Here is a 19,445-nt window from a genome sequence, read left to right as displayed (position 1 = left end):
TCTGATTGGGTTGTTTGGCCTCTTGGTTCACGCCTGAATTTGGTTCCTTCGATGTTGTGAGTACTGATATTGAAATCACTTCTTCGACTGCAAACATCTCGTTTGCGGCCGGTTGTTCCCCATAGACTATCTTAATCCCTTCCGGAGTTGAGAATTTTAACACTTGGTGAAGAGTTGAGGGCACTGCCATCATGTTGTGGATCCACGGCCTTCCGAGAAGGGCGTTGTACCTCATGTCTCCTTCAATCACATAAAACTTGGCCTCTCGTATGGTTCCGGTGATATTGACCGGTAACGTTATCTCCCCCTTAGTGGTTTCACATGCCATGTTGAACCCGTTTAGAATTCGGACTGCAGGCATGACTTTGTCTCATAGACCGAGTTGTTCCACGACCCTCGACCAAATGATATTGGCTGAGCTACCTGTATCAATCAACACACATTTAATTCGAGTTTTATTTACGAGTACAGATATTACCAATGCATCATTGTGAGGTTGTACGATCCCTTCCTCATCCTCGTCGCTGAAAGATAAAATTCCTTCCGGTACGTAGTCTCGAGTTCGTTTCTCCCTAATGATGGATACTTTGGTGAGTTTCAACATCGGCCCTTGTGGGATATCGACTCCACCGATGATTATAGTTATGATGTGTTGAGGTTCTGTATCTTCTTATCTTGTATGTTTGTCCCTATTTCTAAAGTGGTTCTTGGCTCGGTCGCTCAAGAATTCTCGAAGGTGCCCATTGTTGAATAAACGATCCACTTCTTCTCTCAATTGTCGATAATCTTTCGTTCTATGACCGTGAGGGCCATGATATTTGCACATCTGGTTAGGGTCCCTTTGAGCTGGATCGGATTGCAGAGGTTGAGGCCATTTGGTATAACTGATGTGCCCGATAGTAGATACAAGGGCGGCAACATCGACATTAAAGTTGTATTCCGATAACCTCAATACTTCTTTAGGCCCGATGGACCTGTCGAAGCTGTTTTTGGTCATGAGCCCCCGGTTGCTTCGGCCTTGATCATTTCTCCTGTCGTTTCATACGGGGTTCCGCCCTGACCCACTGCTCTTTCTATCTCCATGATATGGTAGATATTGATCCCTGTTTGATTTTGGCTCACGATCGATATCTCTCTTGACTATGTCGAGGGTTCTGACGGGATAAATAGACTCCGAGGGGGGCCCGAGTTGGTCAGCTTCGACTCTGATTTTTGATTGATACCGGTTATGTACATCTTCCCAGGTAATGGCAGGGTATTCTATCAGATTCTGCTTTAATTGGTATGAAGCCACCGAGCTCCGAATATTGAGTCCCTGAGTGAAAGCTTGAATAGCCCAATCATCAGCGACTGGAGGCAGATCCATTCGTTCCATTTGGAAACGGGACACGAATTCTCTGAGCATCTCGTTGTCCTTCTGTTTAACTTTGTAAAGGTCTGATTTCCTGGTCTCGACCTTGATGGTACCAGCATGTGCTTTCACGAAGGAGTCTGCAAGCATAACAAATGAATCAATAGAATTAGGAGGTAAGTTGTGATACCATGTCATAGCTCCTTTTGACAGGGTCTCCCCGAATTGTTTTAGCAGAACAGACTCGATCTCGTCGTCTTCCAAGCCGTTCCCTTTGATGGCGCACGTGTAAGAAGTTACATGCTCATTTGGATCAGTCGTTCTGTTATACTTAGGTATTTCAGGCATACAAAATATTGTGGGGATTGGCTTTGGAGCCGCGCTCGGAGGAAAAGGTTTTTGCACGAACTTTCTGGAATCCAATCCTTTCAATATCGGAGGTGTTCCTAGATTTTGATCCACCCTGGAATTGTAGGTTTCCACCTTTTTATTATTCGCCTCGATTTTCTTTTCCCCTGATTCTGCCCACTTTGTCAGCTCCCCGAGCATCTTTATAATCTCGGGATTAGTACCTGATTCTTGTTCATTTGACCTTATTATGACCGGTTCATTTTTGAGGGTGACTTCACGGGGCAGATCAGGTTCAACCCTGCTCGGCGTCTCGCTTTGGCTCTGCAACTGAGCCATTGCAACTTGTTGAGCTTGCAGCATTTCGAAGATCATCTGTGGGCTGATCCCGTCTTTTTCATTATTTTGTGTGTTTTGAGTCGCCGATCGGGTCCCATCACGGATGCTATTTTCGGGGTCGGTAGGCAAGTTGGCTTCGATCGCCACATGTGAATTAACATCAATCGCATCTGCGATCAAAATTCTAACGGGACCAGCAGGTGGCCCTACTGTTGTTATTCTCACCCTTGTGACCGAACTCGTTGTCGATATGTAAGGGTGCTAATTGAGAGTTTGACATTTTTTGCCTGAAATCAAAGATACTTCAAAGAGCAAGTGTAAAGTAGTGTGTGTTATGAAGATTTGTATCCAATAACTTTACCCTCAAAATCGGATAACAATTGAATTTGTAAGTGGTTATAAAGATATGTGAATTAACTTGATACAAAGCAATAAGTTAGATTGTAATTAAAATAAAAAGCGATAAATTAGATTGTAATTAAAATAAATAGCGATAAAATAAACTGCAAACCACAGGAGTTGGGCGATTTCAATTTTAAGAATGCCAGCCACCCTTGAGGTGAATACACTTTTATTGACAGAAAAAATATCAAAGAGTAGGAGCTTGGAAAATGTATTGCTTATGAGCGTATGCTACAATGTGTTTAATGGATTGTCAAGTCCCCTTTATATATTGAGGGAGACCTACCCTTTAGGGTATTATTTAATTGTACTATAAAAATATAAGTGCTTGATTTTGGACGACCGTTGGTTCCCTTTTCCGTGATTTCTGCCATAATGACTGGTTAATGGCGAGAATTACGGACCCCTGTCGGATGAGTTGGCAAAGCTTTCTTCGAGACCGTTAGAAACATGACCAGTTACGCTTTCGGCAAACTCGAAGGTAAACCTGATGGTTTCGATGGCTAATTTTGATAGTGCTTTAGGTTCGATCATAATCATCATGTGCCGATCTCGGTTAGTGGTATTAGTCGTCAGATCGATCTTTGAGCTCGACTTTACCCGATCATAAATATTACGACCCTGGCCTAATCAAGGAGTTCGGAAGCTCGATCGAATATCGAGCTTGTTATCACAATATAAAAGTCTTAGATTAACCTATTTTTGTGTGTATAGTTTTAGCTGCATCTGAACAAAGCAGAAAGGTCTGTTTCAAAGTCAATGATGTAAAAAGCAGTAGTATTTCTGGTTATAGAAGTAAATATTCAAATACCTATGAACTAGCAGGGAACGTACCCTTCAAACCATGTGATTTTTTGTGATAAATAAAATGCTTTGAAAATTTTAAAAAAGCATACCTATGAACTGAAAGCATGTTGATATCAAACTAAATGCAGAGCAACTACCTGTCCAAGATTAGGGAATATAATGCTTTTGTTATGCTAATTCAAGGAAGAAAAAACGCAGATGGATTAACCAAAATTAAATGCGAAATTGATTGAAGTGTGGATGTACATTAAAAGCAACATGTCCCACCATCTATTTACGTTCATTTTTTCTCGTGTTGAAGTATTTATATTTAAGTTCCTTTATAATTATGAGATACTTATATACTATATCTTGCTTGTTTTTTATATTTCATTTATCTTTCCACTAGCACATATGCATGGAAATGGATTCATATCCCTCAGCCGTTTTCTTCTTAAATGAAATGACTGATGCCAACCTTTCAATCCTCTCATCATTTATTTATACTCCTCAAATTTAAGAAAAATGAAGAGACCAAATTGCACTTTTTACACCACTACATATAATTTCTCTATTTATTGTTGTAAAAATAAGCCCCCTCTTCCTCTTTGTAATAATATTATTTTAATTTTCAAACTAAAATTTAAGATTTTATCGTTGGAATTTTTTTATCTATGCTAACCAATGCTATTAAGTAAATCCTAACGCAAGTTATGAGAATCAAACTCGTGCATTAACATATAATTAATAATTTAAAAGTTACTTGATTGTCCCCGTAGAAGATAAAATTAAGGTTAATAAGATAAAAAGAAACATTCTAAAATTGATATTTTCTTTTGAAAATATTATGTTTTGAAGTTTTTGGAAACAACTAAAGGTAAAAGTTGAGTGCTTGGACCACTTTTTGAGAAAAAATCTCTTGAAAAGCATTAATGCTAAATTTTTTGTAAAAACTTACTTTGTATTGTTTTTGGATTTGGCAAAATATTTTTGCTGTAATTGATTTTGAGAATTCAATTCAAATGGAGAAATCTTCTTTGGTTTATACTTTATATATATACTAGGAGTACAATTTATTTAGAACCAAAAAAATGTTACATTGAATTGTTTTCTGTGGAGAAAAGGTGCTTAAAGGTGGGTCCCAGAGAAGACCTATAGACGAATGACACTAATCCAAAAAGAAAGGGGCACGGGTGTCACACGTGTCCAGATAAGTCTAGGCTAGGCCCACAAAAACCAATGAAACCAGTGTTGCCACAATCCACAATTGGGCGATGGAAAGCACGTGCTCCCTCAACCAAAAAACTCTGTCACACAGACGCACATATTCATATCCCCCCTCACTTTCGTTTCTCCAAAGTCTTTCTCTCTCTAAATGTTTCCTCGCGTCCTCTCTCTAAAACCGTCTAGTCTGTGGTGATGTTGATCCTCTCTGCGTCTCCTTCTTCCTCCACTCTCTCTTCTTTTTCTTCTTCACACATTTCTAGGCCTTTAATTTCTTCCTCATCTTCATCTTCTGCTTCATTTTCAACTTCTCTACCAGTAGTAGCAGTCAAAGCTGGTGCGAGGCTACTGTCAATTCGGAAGTTACGGTGTGCGATTTTCTGTGCTTCCAAGGTTCGTGGAATGGCTGAAATAGTTGAAGAGAAGAAGGAATCGAATTCAACTGCTGCTGCTGCCGCCGCCGCCGTCGCAGTTTCTACTTCTGAGAATCATGAGCTTCCACAGTTGCGTGCCTTCCTTGACGCTCGTACTGGAGAAGGTTTATTTCTAGCTACTCTTTTTTTTTTTTTAATCAATTTGAAATATCTTGTGCGTTTTGTGCTATGTCAGTGTGGTTTATTTTCTATCCACTCGTGCATTTTTGTGCGTAATATGTCAGTGTCTATTGTACGCATTTGCGGTACGACGTCGTTTTTGTTCGAATGCATTGAAATACTTGATATTCTTCACAGCTAACGATGCTAAACATACAAGACACTCGCAAATGCGCGTGTAGATTTTTTTTCTTTTCGATGAGAGCTTATATTTCTGTTTTTTCCTCTTCCTGAACTTCAGTTTGTTTGCTAGGATAAAAATTCTGTTGAGCTGATGGTTAAAAAGTAAGGATATTCCATTTAGCATGGACTTTTACTGTGAATTTCTTAGAGTTATAATTGTTTTGCCGCATAAACAAGTGAACTCTATATTCAAGGTAAATTAAAGCGATGGAGATCTGAGGTTTGTTTAATATTTTGTTTTTCCTAACAGTCCTATCAAATAGACTTGTAGGAAAAACGTTCCATTCTAAGAGATGAATTGGTCACAAGGGCAGTTTCAGTAGTGGTATTAATTGAATTGATTTTTTTAATATAAAATTGCAATAAATAGCATACTGGTCTTTGGAAGCATGCTTGAGAGTTCAGACACCATTTCAATGAATTTGTCAACCTTGATGCACAGGGAAAGTATGTTTTGGTTACAGTAAGCTCAATGAGTGTTCCTCTATGAAAACACATCAGTTGGGCTTTGGTGCTTCAACTTCATAGGGACATCTTAAACTGACAACTAGCAGAACTAAACTTGAGGAACGGTGCCACTATAACGTAATGTGAGTCCATCTTGATGATGGTGCTCGGTAATTTGTGGATGGTAAGAAACTCGAGACAATTAATAGGGGATGTGATGAGGGGAAGGATATATATTGAAGGGTAAGGCTAAATAAAAGTTAGAGGTTGAAAACCTTTTTATGAACATCAAAATAACCAGATGAACTACCAAGACAGGATTGTTAAAGAGAATTAAGAAGCTAACTGGTTTCTACTCTTTTTTGCTTTCTCTTTTTCCATCTGTTTGGTTTAAAGGAGTTGATTGCTGAGAGGTAAAAGCTGTAGACTAATTTGCATTAGTGTTATTAAAAGCCATCGCTTTGTCGCTTAAAGCGATGAAGTGAAGCAAGGTGTTGTTGCTTCATATGTAAAACCATGCGCCTTAGAGAAGTTTGCGCTTCAAACAATGGTGCACAACGCGAGTCCCACGAGAACCAATCGCTTCTTTGAATCTCAAGTTTGAGGAGTTGGACTAATATGGCACTATTGTATATTGGGTGTTGAAATTAGTAGTTTAATTTCAATTTAATTCTTGTTATACTAAATTCGTAGATGTTTAATTTTTTTTTTTATTTCCTGTAAATTGTGTTGTTCACTTCAGGGAAAGGTGCTCTTTCTTCTCTCTTTTCGTTTCAAGCCTCATGGACCTTGTCGTTATTTTTGTGCTTTTGGATTGTAAAAACATTGAATGCGTTGGCCCCCAGGTCTTTGGTCTAGCGGTAAGAACGCAACGTGTGGCCTTCTTTGATGAAGCATTCGGGGTCTTTGATTCGAGCTAGCTTACACTTCTTTGTTGTCGTAGCTTATAAATCACAAAATTTATGCAAAGATTGGAAAACAATGTGGCCTAGTTGGATTTTTTTATAAGGCATCACCTAGTTGGATCTTGACTGACATAACACATACACTTATACCATCTTCCCACATGGCTGCTAATTCTGTTGGGGATTAGACGCAAATACCACTTTTAAGCACTCTGTGGTCTAGATGCTATTCTTATAGTTTCACTCGACATATTTTAACTTGTTCAAAATGTGAAAAGGATTAGCTAAGTTTTCTTTCTGATACTGTCTTTAGCTCCTTTGGATATCTTCTCCATTGCTGTTTGAAGGATTTCATTTCCTCTGCTAATTATCATGATCTCATAATTGTTTCGACTGCTATCTTGTTACGCTGAAAATGTGCAAGTAGCGGCATGAGGGAAAAGTCTTTGTAAAGAAAATCACTTTAAACACTTTAAACTATTTCATGTCTAATGATATATAGACTATGTAAATCGTATACTGGGTATACTCTAGTGGAAAATGTTTATCCATCAAGAAATATATTTAAAGAATTATGTACTTGACGTAAAAGCAAAACTGTCTCTTTTTCCTTATGAAAAAAAAGTACTTGGCATAAATAAAACTTAAAACTATTGTACACATGCAGTCTTAAGTTTCTTGTAAAATAAGTTGAGGTATAAAGTTATGTTTCTTTGTCATCAAAAAAGTATAAAGTTATATTTCGTCATAAAAAAAAGAGTATATTAAGGTTCTTAGACTGCTTCCTCAAGACTTTAATGGAGCATTTTTCCTTCCTTTCCATGACTTTTGCACCACCACATTCCTTTCCTTTGTCTTTTTGGGTAAACTCAATTAAATCCTATCCTGTTTTTTTTTTTATTATTTTGGGCTGTGAGTTGTGCCTTTTTTCTCTTCTATATTCCCTACTTGAAATTTCTAATCAAAGAAGATTGATTTGGAAAGATTAAAAGGACAGACATCTGAAGCAGTTCACAACTAGTGTGCCTATCTTAGGGGCTAGTTATCTACATGAAATGTACAAAGTAGGATCTTAAAAACATGTCATGTTTGGCCATTCCTTTTGCTGTTAATGGCTTACTTTTCTCTCCTTTATTTGAGGTGATTCTGGATTAGTGTAGAATTTCTTTCAATTAGTGATTTGTTGGTTTTGAGGGTTAAAGAGTTGGGAGACTGGTGAATCGGTAACATATGTTTCACTTATAGGCACTGGTTTACTGTTTTCTGGAGTCGAGCAAAAATTTGGAAATACCTAGTTCCAACAGGTGCTTTGTCGTGCTGTGAGAAGTGCCACATCTGGAAGAAAGAGCAAAAAGAAAGGAAATGTTCTATTTTTTTTTTTTTAATCTATGTTATGAGATCGCTTTAAGCATTTATATGTTGTCTACTTTGTGTTTCTTTGGGTTCTTTTGAGGTATCTCATAGGTTGATTTGCTACATGGTGTCTAATATGTTTTAGCATGTATGGGTGCATTACTGTTGGGAAGTATTTTGTTGATATTATTTACCTGTCAAAAAGAGAAACCTTGGGCATCTTACTGAGGGTTGGATTGCAATATACATTTTAAGAATAGCAGAACTGCTGCCGAATTCTTGAAAAGTTCTTCTTAAAAGGATTTGGAAACCTACTAAGATGTTGTGGCAGTTCGTAAGTGTAAGACCTTGTTGACGCTTGTCTAGTCACCTTACCATCTTTCACTGGCTTGGCTTTGCTTGCTAAATTTAAACATACTGCTCGGCAGATGCCTTGTCCTCGTGTATAGTGACATGTATTTTGGTAGATCGCTTCTAATTGTTTTGAATGAACCTTTTTCTATTTTTTTCCCCTGCATTGAGTGTTCTCTTTCTTGTACAGACTTGCTATCTGCTATTCGGAAAGCAGTGGAAGATGAAAAACTGCCGCTTAATGTTGCTGAAGGGATGGAGGAGTTGTATCAGAACTATCGGAATGCAGTAAAATAACTTTCTTCAGCCTTATGATTAATGTACTTTTTTGGTGTTGGTTCTTTGTCCGCTTAAATGTGTTTGGTCATACATGTAAGAATCTTCTTGAATGAACATACGTTCTGGGGGTATAACATGCTATCTTAGGGTACTAAAGAACATTATAATATATTTAAGATGGTGAACGTTTATTTTGTTTCTTCTATTGTATTTGATCATTTGGGTTTTAGTGGATGGTACTATACAACCATGTGCTGTTGGGTATGGAAAAATAAAGTTCACATTTCAAAGTCAAGGCATCAAAACCTCTTTCTGTAGTGTACCAGTAACAGTAGTTAAAACTTTGGAGCTGGAAAAGGTAAAATGGAGAGAGAAGCCACAATTTGACATGTCTTTACTTATCCATAAACCAATTATGTGCTGGAAAGACATTAGTATGAGGCCAAGTATTTGCAGAAAATGACCTCATGATAATAGGTTAAGCCCTTGTGAAGAGTTTATGTATAGACTGTCACTCGACATGTTCCTTATCATTTCTTCCTGGAGCATGGAATATATGACCTTGGGATGGCAGAACTCTAACAGACATAAATCTCTTTAACAAGTTGCTTATAGTTGAATTTTCTTCTTTTCTTGGTTTGTCCTATGTGTCTTACTTTTTCCTATGCCTCAAGCTACATCTTAATTTGAATGTCAATGAATTGGTCTGCTACTTGCTTTCTCTTTCCAATTAAAATGTAGAAAAGTTCATTATCTCCTTCTCAGAAGAGTACTTCTTTTAGACTTAAGCATATTGTCAATCTGTGAGGACTAACTTTATTTTGTGATACCCATGTATTGCTTTTCTTAGAGAAAGAATGAGTCCGTTGAGACCCAAAATTATTTGGCATTTTCTTTTTTGTTTATTTGAAACTTCTTGTGGGTCATGTGCTTCTCTTGATTTCTCCTGATTGCCTTTTCTTTTCTTTTTAAGGTTTTACAAAGTGGAGTACCCAAAGCAGATGAGATCGTTTTGTATAACATGGCTCTTGTGTTGGATCGTATTTTTGTGGATGTGAAGGTAGTCCTCTTCCATGTGGGTTTTACAATTCACACTAAAAGTTGGGATTTATATCTTTGTTTTCTTACTTCAGACATGCACACGTGTATTCTGTCAAGTTGTTAAAATGCGACATCGTAAATGTGGCAACACCCTTTGTTTCAGGATCCTTTTGAGTTCTCGCCACATCATAAGGCCATTCGTGAACCTTTTGACTATTACAAGTTTGGCCAAAATTATATCCGCCCTTTACTTGATTTCAGGTCAGTCTCAATTCTATTTTGTTGCGTTAAAGATCAAGCAATAGTTTGATTAACTTAAAATTAGTGTGGTTCTTTTGACCTGGTTAATGACTGAATTCATAGGCATTATTCGTGTAAACAACATAAAGATATCCTCTGAACTGGGTGTGGTCCACACATTTTTGTCACTGTATCCACCAGCTTGTTGAGATCAATAAATTCAGACCTGGCCTGCTCTATATGGCCTCTTTATACCTGGTAGATAATGGAATGATGCAAGGTACAGATAAGCTAGTACTAGTTCATACAAGGTTGGCAGGTGGGGGAATATATGTGAGAATAACATGTTGCAAATTTAGGTTAAGAGACTGATAGTAAAACTACTGAAATTGCTTATATCTTAAGGGGAAAGGGATTATGTCATGTTAGAATAGTTGTCCTAATGGCTAGTAGAAAATCATTTTGATCATGATGGAAGGGATAGCTAAATCGTTTGCATTTATGTACAGGGAAAATACTTTTTGTTATTACCCTAATTTTTTCCTCATTGCAGTTGTAAGTTTAATAATGTTATTTTCTCCATTGGTTGGGAAAATTCTCCATCTATTTTTAGCTGATAGAAAGAGCCAAGTCATTGCTCTATTCTGATGAACAATTTGTCATGTCCTAGTATCTATTCATTATTTTTACCCAGCGATGATTAGCATGCCTCATAGTATTCCCGCAGTAAGAAGAATGACACAATCGAAGTACTGTGCGCCTAACAATCTATCCATTCGATTGGACCTTATTCCATTGATTTTATGATCTAAATACGTATATTTAGAAGCTATATAAAAATTATTTTGGACTTTTTAAGTTTAAAAATATAAAACACTGATAAGAAAATCATAATTAAAGAAAAATGTCATTTGACTCTTCAAATAGTAGTAATTATGTGAAACGAAAAGGGATAGAGGGAGTATGTTGGTTTTGGTGACATATCAAAGGAGGAGCAACCTATTATAGTTTTCTAAATTTGCTTTGTGCATTGCATGTCATTGCTTTACTGGTATGTAGATAGAGATTTTGGAAGAGATGAAATAATAAATCTCCTGAAAGGAGGAACAATTAGCAAAAAACCTTACAAATTGTGGTCTTGTAGTCATTGTATGAACAACTTAATCACCACATAGTGGTGCTACTACTTAAGTTGATGTATCTATTTGACTGTTTAATGGCTAGTTTGTGTTTAGCACTTCACTGAGTTGTGTGGGTCGATTTACCAAGTGACAAGTCCATGTTTTCCCGTTAATGTACAATTATAGCATTTATTGATGGTTAGCCATTCATGTAAAATTGCTATAATGTGGGGGTGTTACTCCTCTGTTAAATAGTGAAGTTGCACATTTTTGAGTTGTGGAATTGATAGGAAATTCAAAATCTGTATTGCGTGTCAGATAAGTATGATGGTACATTGTCTTTCATAAAAAAGGTATGATGTTAGATGGTTGTGTTGTTCAAGGAACTCACTATGCCTCTACCAGGGCCCGCTGATGAACAATATCTCTATTATGGACAGGCATGGCTCATTTATTACAAAAAATTTAATCAGCTTTAGAGAATACATTTCAAATGTGGTTAATAGCAAGCTCTTTGGCCTTTTGCATTGAAGTAAACAGCCCTGTGCCCTGCAGATCACGATTTATTTCTGACTCTAACCTCTAGCATTTTTGACTTTTTAGGAGTTCTTATGTTGGCAATATATCAGTTTTTGGTGAAATAGAAGAAAAGCTCAAGCAGGTTCGTTATTTCAGGCTTTCAGCGTGTCACTATTTATTATTTTCTTCTGTGTATGTGATAGTATGAATAAGGGGATAGCTATATTGCTTGGTCTGCGGTTAAAGTGAAACAGTTGAATTGAAACTTTATACTTGCCATGAGATCTCACTTGAGACCTGTCATGAAATAATCAGCCCAAGCATAAAACACTTTTGTTGTTCTTGTACTGGTTGGGCTCTGCTTCCGTGTGGCTCTTTAAGTGGTTTTGGTAAATCAAATGAAAGGTTTTGCTAACTGAAGTTGGCATACGATCTGCTAAACAATTATAGCTCCTTCATGTAAATTTCCTTGAATAATCAAGTAATGCTGGGAAAAATTTCTAGAGCACATTCTCAAAACATGAGCTTAACATGGCTTTGGTTTTCACACCCCTTACAGGATTTGCCGTACTGGATGTACTAGATAATGTTTCCTAATTTCTTCTCTATTCAGCAGCTTCCTTGGCGGGGATGAATGTACATAAGACTTTGTAACTACTTAGCTTTAATACGTTATGTATTTGGTTGAATTATATTAATATTCCTACTTCAGAGCTTCTATTATCTTATGCTGGTTTGTCCTTCTTCTTAATGAAAAAATTTAGATGATCTTTCTCATTTTATGCATTTCGTCTTTCAAAAGAAGTTACTTGCCAGTTAGAACTATGTGCTCTCCTTATCCATCAAAATTATATGCTCATTATTTAAAAAGAGACACGAATAAATAATCTTCGCTCAAGATGTTGTGGGTGGACCAGCTATTTATTTATCACCTGGATATTCGCTGGTTTACGCCTAAAAGGATCTTCTTATAAAGTTGAATATTCTTCTTCGATGCTGTATAGCACTAACTATATATGGAGAGCTCTTGAGTGCTTGCAGTACAATTTGTCCTGAAGAAAGATTAAAAATTTTATAAAAATAAATAAATAAATAAATTACTGTGAAGTCTTGGTTCTTTTCTTGATATTTCATTTTCGTACTCCGTTTACTGTTTAAAAAGCTCAAACTTGTTAGTCGATATGTTTGCCCAGTTCTTCTGTTTGTTTCTTTTTCTTTTTTTTGTGGGGATAAGGGCACAGTTCTTCTGTTGCATGGCTTTTTATATTTTATCTTGATCCTTTTGCTGTTGTCCTAACTGAATCCAGTATCTCGTTATACTAATTTCAGGGCGATAATGTTGTTTTGATGTCAAACCATCAAAGTGAAGCAGATCCAGCGGTTATTGCTCTGTTGCTTGAATCGAAGCACCCATACATTGCTGAGAACATAGTTAAAATCATTTTCACCCAATTGCACTTTATAAGATAATTATACCTCAAGCAGCTTAATTCACTAATATATGCTTACTGTTAAACAGATCTATGTTGCAGGAGATAGAGTTATTACTGATCCTCTTTGCAAGCCATTCAGCATGGGAAGGTGCTTAAATAGATAAGTAGCATTGTCAAAATATGTTCAGAAATCATCATTTACTTTAGACATCTGACAAGCTTTTTATGTCTAGGAATCTCCTGTGTGTTTATTCGAAAAAACATATGGGTGATGACCCCAAACTTGTCGAGAAGAAAAAGAGAGCAAACACAAGAAGCTTGAAGGAGATGGCTGTGCTATTGAGGTACATATGCTGGTAGTACTTTGTCCTTTTTGGAGTATTTTGATGAAGCTTTTACTTTGCAAGTTGTGGTGCCAGTAGTCTCGGGGTTCTATTCTGGAGACATTATTACCAATATTATCTGTGCCAATCTCTAATCAAGATTGTCTCTGCTAAGTTTTATAAATGAAACGGAAGATTCTCTCTTTAAAGTCTGTGTAGTGGACATGATTAAAAATGGCAAGCTAAACCTAATATTGCATGTGTGGTCCTATTATTTCAATCTCGTCTCATCTTCTCTAGCTATCGAAAAAGCTTGTTTTATTAGATGTTTGATAGTTCATTTTCATGAGGGAGTTCAACCCCACTTGATTAATCTGCCTGGAAGAAAACCAAAGAGCAAGTTGTGGTAAAAATGATGTGTAACGTGGAATGTGTAGTAGATACTACAAATATGATAGACGGAGGTTTCCTCATGAATTTGGATATGCGAAATTCAATTATCGTCCACCATATGACTGCTTTATCGGGTTCATACTCTCAAGTCCTAAAGTGTTGGGTGAGTAACTGAATGCCATCGTTCGCATAATAATACAAGAGAACATCTTAGGATATATATACTTTTGGCAATTCGAGATAGCCCAATTATTGCCCCATTTGATGGAAGCATACATCTGAGGATACATGTACTTGTGGTCCAGGGGTGGATCAAAACTAATATGGATTGCTCCTAGTGGTGGAAGAGATAGGCCAAACCCTGTTACAAAAGAATGGTATCCAGTAAGATTTCTTTTTTGATTTTGATTATTGTTCTGTTTTCCTATATATTAGTTTTTACATTCTATTTTGATGGATGTAAATTTTATAAGCGTGGCCAACATCCTTTCATGATAATGTATTTTCTCAGTTTCATTCTATATGACTCTGTTTGAACGAAGGAAGAGTTTCAGATGTTAATTTGAATCTGCATTTTATTAGTGGTAGTAGAGGAAAAAAAATATATAATGGTTTAACAGTTAGTTTGATAAAGAAAACATCACAGAAAATTTAAAATTGGAATATTAAAATGAATTTGAATTGTTGTATGTTGTACAAAGTAACAATACCAGCGGAATGGTGAAAACACTTTGGGAAGTCCCAAAGTAGAAAAACTGTTATAAATTGAAATGGAGGAAGTATGTGTTATTGCCGTATTCATTCTTAATACCTTTGGGGGAAATATGTTTTCCCTGCCTAGGCAACAGGGGAAGGCTCCCACATATTCTGGATTACATCTCATGCCAATTTGCATAGGCAACCGACTGTATGAAAACAAAAAAAAATAAGCAACTAAAAATGCTAGTGGGTTGACGAATTGTTGCTTTACACAAATAACTAATATTACTTGAACTGTAAGTAAAAAAGAAAAGGCTAACTAGCTTTGTCCAGGAAGCACAACAAAAGAATACTAGTAGGCAGAAGCAGCGGTAAGAAGGCCGATGTCAAGTGAAATAAGTAACAATAGCATTCAGTTGTCTTCACAACAGGGCAACAACCCTGATTCCGCGAGCTGTAATGTTTTTTTCTTGGTTGAGACCACCTGATTGAAGGAAACCTCTGCACTATCTGCATTAATCGCCTTTTGCGCATAAGATGTCTCTTTGTTTTATATGTCACTTGATGGCTTCTGTAGGAGCTTTCCCTCTCTTTCCCGTCTGTGCTTTCCTCTCCGTCTTTCCCTTCTTTGAATAAAAAAGCCAGGAAGTCAGCCAGTCTGTTCTAAATAAGGGTAAGTGCCATCTAAAGAAGTTCATCCGCTGATTAAATAATCTGCTGTTCTTGATTGCTTCTCGCTAGATGAACTTCTTTAGAGGGTTAATTAGACTTGTCCGACGTATTGTGTCAACAATTTGTGTTCCTGACAGTAGCCGCTTCCTAGGTGAGGTTGTTCATACGCTAGTAACTTTTAAGGCAGAGCTAACTGTTTTTATCCTCTTGATATAGCAAAGGTACATACTACGGTTTACTGCTTCTATTCTGTATGTTCAGCAATAAACTTCTCCATTGCATTTGCCTTGTGACAGTTCTAGGATAATGTTAGCTCTGACAATTTCTCTTTTTTCTCTTAGCATATAATATATCTATATATAGTGTGTACCTATGTATGATGAACAATTGGTTTCAAAAGTTTTGGTATTTATGAACCTTGCTTTAATTAAGAGATGCTTTTGTTATTGTATCCAAATTAGCCAAGGATCCATATAGGTACCAACTAGTTGGGACTAAGCTAATCATTTGTGAAGGGATAAGTGGGAGGTTTAGAGAACCCATAATCATATAACGGGTTCCAACTGATCTGAGACTGATGCATAGTTGATTGATTGATTCTGTCCAATGTGCGGTTGACTCTTTTTGCTTGTCTTTCTTCAGGCGCCATTTGATGCTTCCTCAACAGACAACATGAGAAGGCTTGTAGAACATGCTGGTGTCCCTGGTCACATTTATCCTCTAGCAATATTATGCTATGATATTATGCCCCCTCCGCCCCAGGTTGGTTTATGTGACAACTATGTTTGTTTCTGTAATGACTTTACATTTTTATATACCCCTGCTTGCTTACGTACAGGTTGAGAAAAATATTGGAGAGAAAAGAATAATATCTTTTCATGGAACTGGCATATCCGTGGGGACCAAAATTGATTTTCACGAGGTTGCTGGTGCTTTGGAAGACCCTGAAGAGGTTAGTTGTTAGAGGTTTTCCGTTTAATTATTGGAAGCTCTTTTTGGACTAAATTCTGCAGCCTAATGAGAGGTTTAGTAAATATTTGTTGGGAGACTTGAGGGAACTTATTGTATTTAATACTCAAGCTGGCGTGGACACCACCATCATTTAAAGAGAAAGTAAAAAAAAAACTATTTTGATTTAACAGAGAAAGAAAGGAGAAGGAAAGTCGGACAAAAATCCACTTTTCATATGCATTTTTTTTTCCTATTTTGAGACCAAATTAACAACAACAACCACCCAGTATAATTCCACTAGTGGGGTCTGGGGAGGGTAGAATGTACGCAGCCTTACCCCTACCCTGGAAGGGCAGAGTGACTGTTTCCGATAGACCCTCGGCTAAAAAAGGTGAAAGAAGCCCTGATAGCAAGTAATAGCAAGACAAATAATTAGAAAACTAAATCGAAGATAGCAACAGAGAATATGAAAGAGGTACCGATAACAAGTAATGGCACGACAATATATTTAGAAAACTAAATCCAAGGCAGCAAACGAGAATATGAACGAAGTACTGCTAGCAAACTACGGAATTACCGATGACAAGTAATAACGGAACAAGACATGCGAATATAGCAAACTAAGGAAAAAAGGGTACCGGACTAGCACTAATACTACCGAACTAGAGAAGACAAAGGGAAACGCACGATTACCTACTAACCTTCTACCCTAATCTTTAACCTCCACACCCTTCTATCAAGGGTCATGTCCTCGGTTAGCTCAAGCTGCGCCATGTCCCGCCTGATCACCTCTTCCCAAGACTTCTTTGGCCTAACTCTACCCCTCCTCTCACCTCCCAAGGCCAACCTCTCACATCTCCTGATGGGGGAATCTGTGCTCCAGAGACCAAATTAACAGGTGATCAAAATGAACGCTATTGATCTTTGCTAAGACCCGTGTTCCTAGAAGTTTTGATTCCTTCAGTTGAGCTATTCTCTTGACGGTGGAAAGTTAAGAAGAAAAGCTCCACAGCAACTATCAGTGTGCAAGTAAAACATTTATTGGACACTGTTTTTGTTTTATTCATTTCTTGTTAAGTTATTGCTGTAAACTGAAGCTAAATATGCATTTGTAGCTTGCTGAGGACTGTGAAATCTGTTTCCATATCAAAAGAAGCAAAGATGGAAATTTATGATCTTTTTTATTTTTTAACAAACAAGACTGAAATGTACCTTCTAATTTGCTAATAAGAAATTATAGTATTCCATGGAATTCAAATGATGATGAATTTTCCTGGAGTGTTGATAATGTAGGAAGTTGGTGAGACTTCAGTTCAACTAATTTCCAATATAAAGCCACCTCCTTTAGGTGTTAAAAGCCACCTCCTTTAGGTGTTAACTGACTTGTTTGGCTGTCAACCTTCATTCCTGTGTTTTCTCTTTTATTTAAGCATGCCTAAGCTGTTCGGCTGCTGTACTTGGCAGTTGTACAGTTAGTTTTTCTACCTCTTTCTATAGTTTCAGTTTTCTGTTTCAAAATTCTTCTCCTCTTCCCACAATCTCTCAGACCTTTAGCTCAAACATTCTTCTTTTGTCTCTCTTTTCTGTCATTCAGTAAAGAAGATGGTTTAACTAATTTCACTGCTTTCCGACCTGAAGCTCAAACATTTCCCACTTGCCTCTGCTTCCTATCGATCATTAAAGGAAATGATTTCACCAATTCACTGTATTCTTTCTTTTCATAGTAAGAATTCTCTGTAATGTTCTATTTCCACGAGTCTTTCTATCTCAGATTGATGTCCCATTTTACAGCCCAAGATATGCATCTTATTTTTATGAGATGCCGCTGGCACTTTTGTTTTCTTTCAATCAACTGTCATCATTCAAAGCTGCTATTTCCTCCCCCCTCCTTCCAAATAGTGGGGAAATGCATTGTGGTTGGTCTTTTTGATCAAGGAAATTGGAGATGAATCCATGAAAGCTTTAGAAAACTGCACCTAATGTGAAGGGCGTAAGAGTGGATACTGTTCTTAATGCAGGCTAAGATGGTCTACACAAAGGCACTTTATAACTCTGTAAACCAGCAGTACAACGTGCTAAATTCTGCTATACATGGCAAACAAGGACAGGAGGCATCAACTCCCAGCATTTCGTTATCACAACCATGGCAGTAGCTTCTGTTCCGACTTTATTTTCCATACCTTGTTGCTTCAGTCAGGTATGTACTTCACCCACTAAAAATCTGTTGAATAAATTCAGAACTGGAACATTTTGCTTATATCGTCGCGTCTCTGAGTCAATTTTTATGGGTATATATGTCTCTGAATTACACTAGTTTGCAGATGTTTGTTTGGAAGTTATAACCAAATCACAAGGATAACACTCACAAACTATGCCACACTTTGCGCTTGCATGTGGTTGGTCTATGCGGAGAGTTGTCCAATTGATACGAACAAGTAATTCTCGAAGTTACAGCCTACATAACCCGAAGGAATTTTTTTGCAGGGCTTAGATAATTCTTTTGACACGAATGTATAGTTACTTTTACCTTGTATCTACTAAATGTTGGATCTGAATCTGTTAGCAATGATAGCTTTCAAGCACTGTCAATTCTGACCTTTTAAGTAAGTGTACGTAGCTATCCTAGATTGCTCATCTTACCTTAGAAGCGGTAATCCAATATAATAAATGCTCTGCAACAGTTCTGCTTGTTAATAGTTCCTATAACTGTGAGATGCTGTTTGAACTACATAAATGTAGTCAGATTTAGTTTCAACGGCAGTGGCTATTAACCTATTTTACTTCGATTGACTTGTAGTTTGCTCTACAGTATAGGTAATCCAGGATGCAGATGGAAGCATCCTGGTCACCCTTTTTTATCAATCAAGTGGAAGAGGAATGGTAGCTACTACAATGAGCCTCTGGAACCCCTAATGAAAGGCCTTTTAGCATGATACGTAGTGGTACTGAATATGATAGCATGCATGTATTGCAAACGATTGTCGTGCCTCATTCTGTTGTCTCTCCTATGTACATATTTGTTCATAATCTTTCTCCACCTAACCATCTGCTTCCTTGGTTAGCCCCTCTACATTCCTTTCTTTCACGCGGGTACTGACTGCAGTGTTCTTTTTGGTAACTGGCTTTCGGGTGTCTTGTTTCAACTGAAGAGATTGTGTAGGTGAGGCTTAGGAAGAATATGTCTACCGGAACTGATATGTTAAAAATAATAGTAGCAAATATTGCACCAATCTCAATAGCGAAAGTAGTCACGGCAGCTTCCTTCCCCATCTAAGTATTTATTTCTTTTATGCAGGTTATAGCTAAGTATCAAGACATAATAAATGATATATATGCTCATTGGTCATGACGACTGAATGCATCTCTTGGTTAGTACCGATGGGGAGTGGTACTCCGAGACAATCTCAGCTCTCAGGACTAACGAGGACATGCATGTGAGTTGAGTGTGTGGCTAGTACAATTTAATTGAATACTCCATCCAATACTAATTAA

At 37.2% G+C, this 19,445-nt stretch overlaps 1 protein-coding gene across 4 annotated transcripts; it reads left to right on the top strand.

Moving 5' to 3' along the window:
* The first annotated feature begins 4,479 nt into the window (after positions 1-4,479).
* On the top strand, positions 4,480-18,552 carry LOC107768804 (glycerol-3-phosphate acyltransferase, chloroplastic). Of its 4 annotated transcripts, none has more exons than XM_016587960.2 (13): positions 4,480-4,988; positions 8,473-8,570; positions 9,535-9,621; positions 9,766-9,863; positions 11,567-11,624; positions 12,812-12,913; positions 13,002-13,063; positions 13,149-13,259; positions 13,937-14,015; positions 15,645-15,764; positions 15,841-15,954; positions 17,972-18,150; positions 18,275-18,552. In XM_016587960.2, exons 1-12 carry the CDS (start codon positions 4,646-4,648, stop codon positions 18,104-18,106), a joined length of 1,407 nt encoding a protein of 468 aa, XP_016443446.1. In that variant the 5' UTR covers positions 4,480-4,645; the 3' UTR covers positions 18,107-18,150; positions 18,275-18,552. The 4 variants fall into 4 exon arrangements, with proteins under 4 accessions (XP_016443446.1, XP_075102489.1, XP_016443444.1 ...); XM_075246388.1 differs by having other exon boundaries at positions 18,268-18,552; XM_016587958.2 differs by having other exon boundaries at positions 13,149-13,271.
* The last annotated feature ends 893 nt before the right edge of the window (positions 18,553-19,445 follow it).

The sequence above is a fragment of the Nicotiana tabacum genome, chromosome 23 (genome assembly GCF_000715075.1).
Source record: "Nicotiana tabacum cultivar K326 chromosome 23, ASM71507v2, whole genome shotgun sequence".
Lineage (NCBI taxonomy): Eukaryota > Viridiplantae > Streptophyta > Magnoliopsida > Solanales > Solanaceae > Nicotiana > Nicotiana tabacum.
This window is presented reverse-complemented; position numbering and strand designations above follow the sequence as displayed.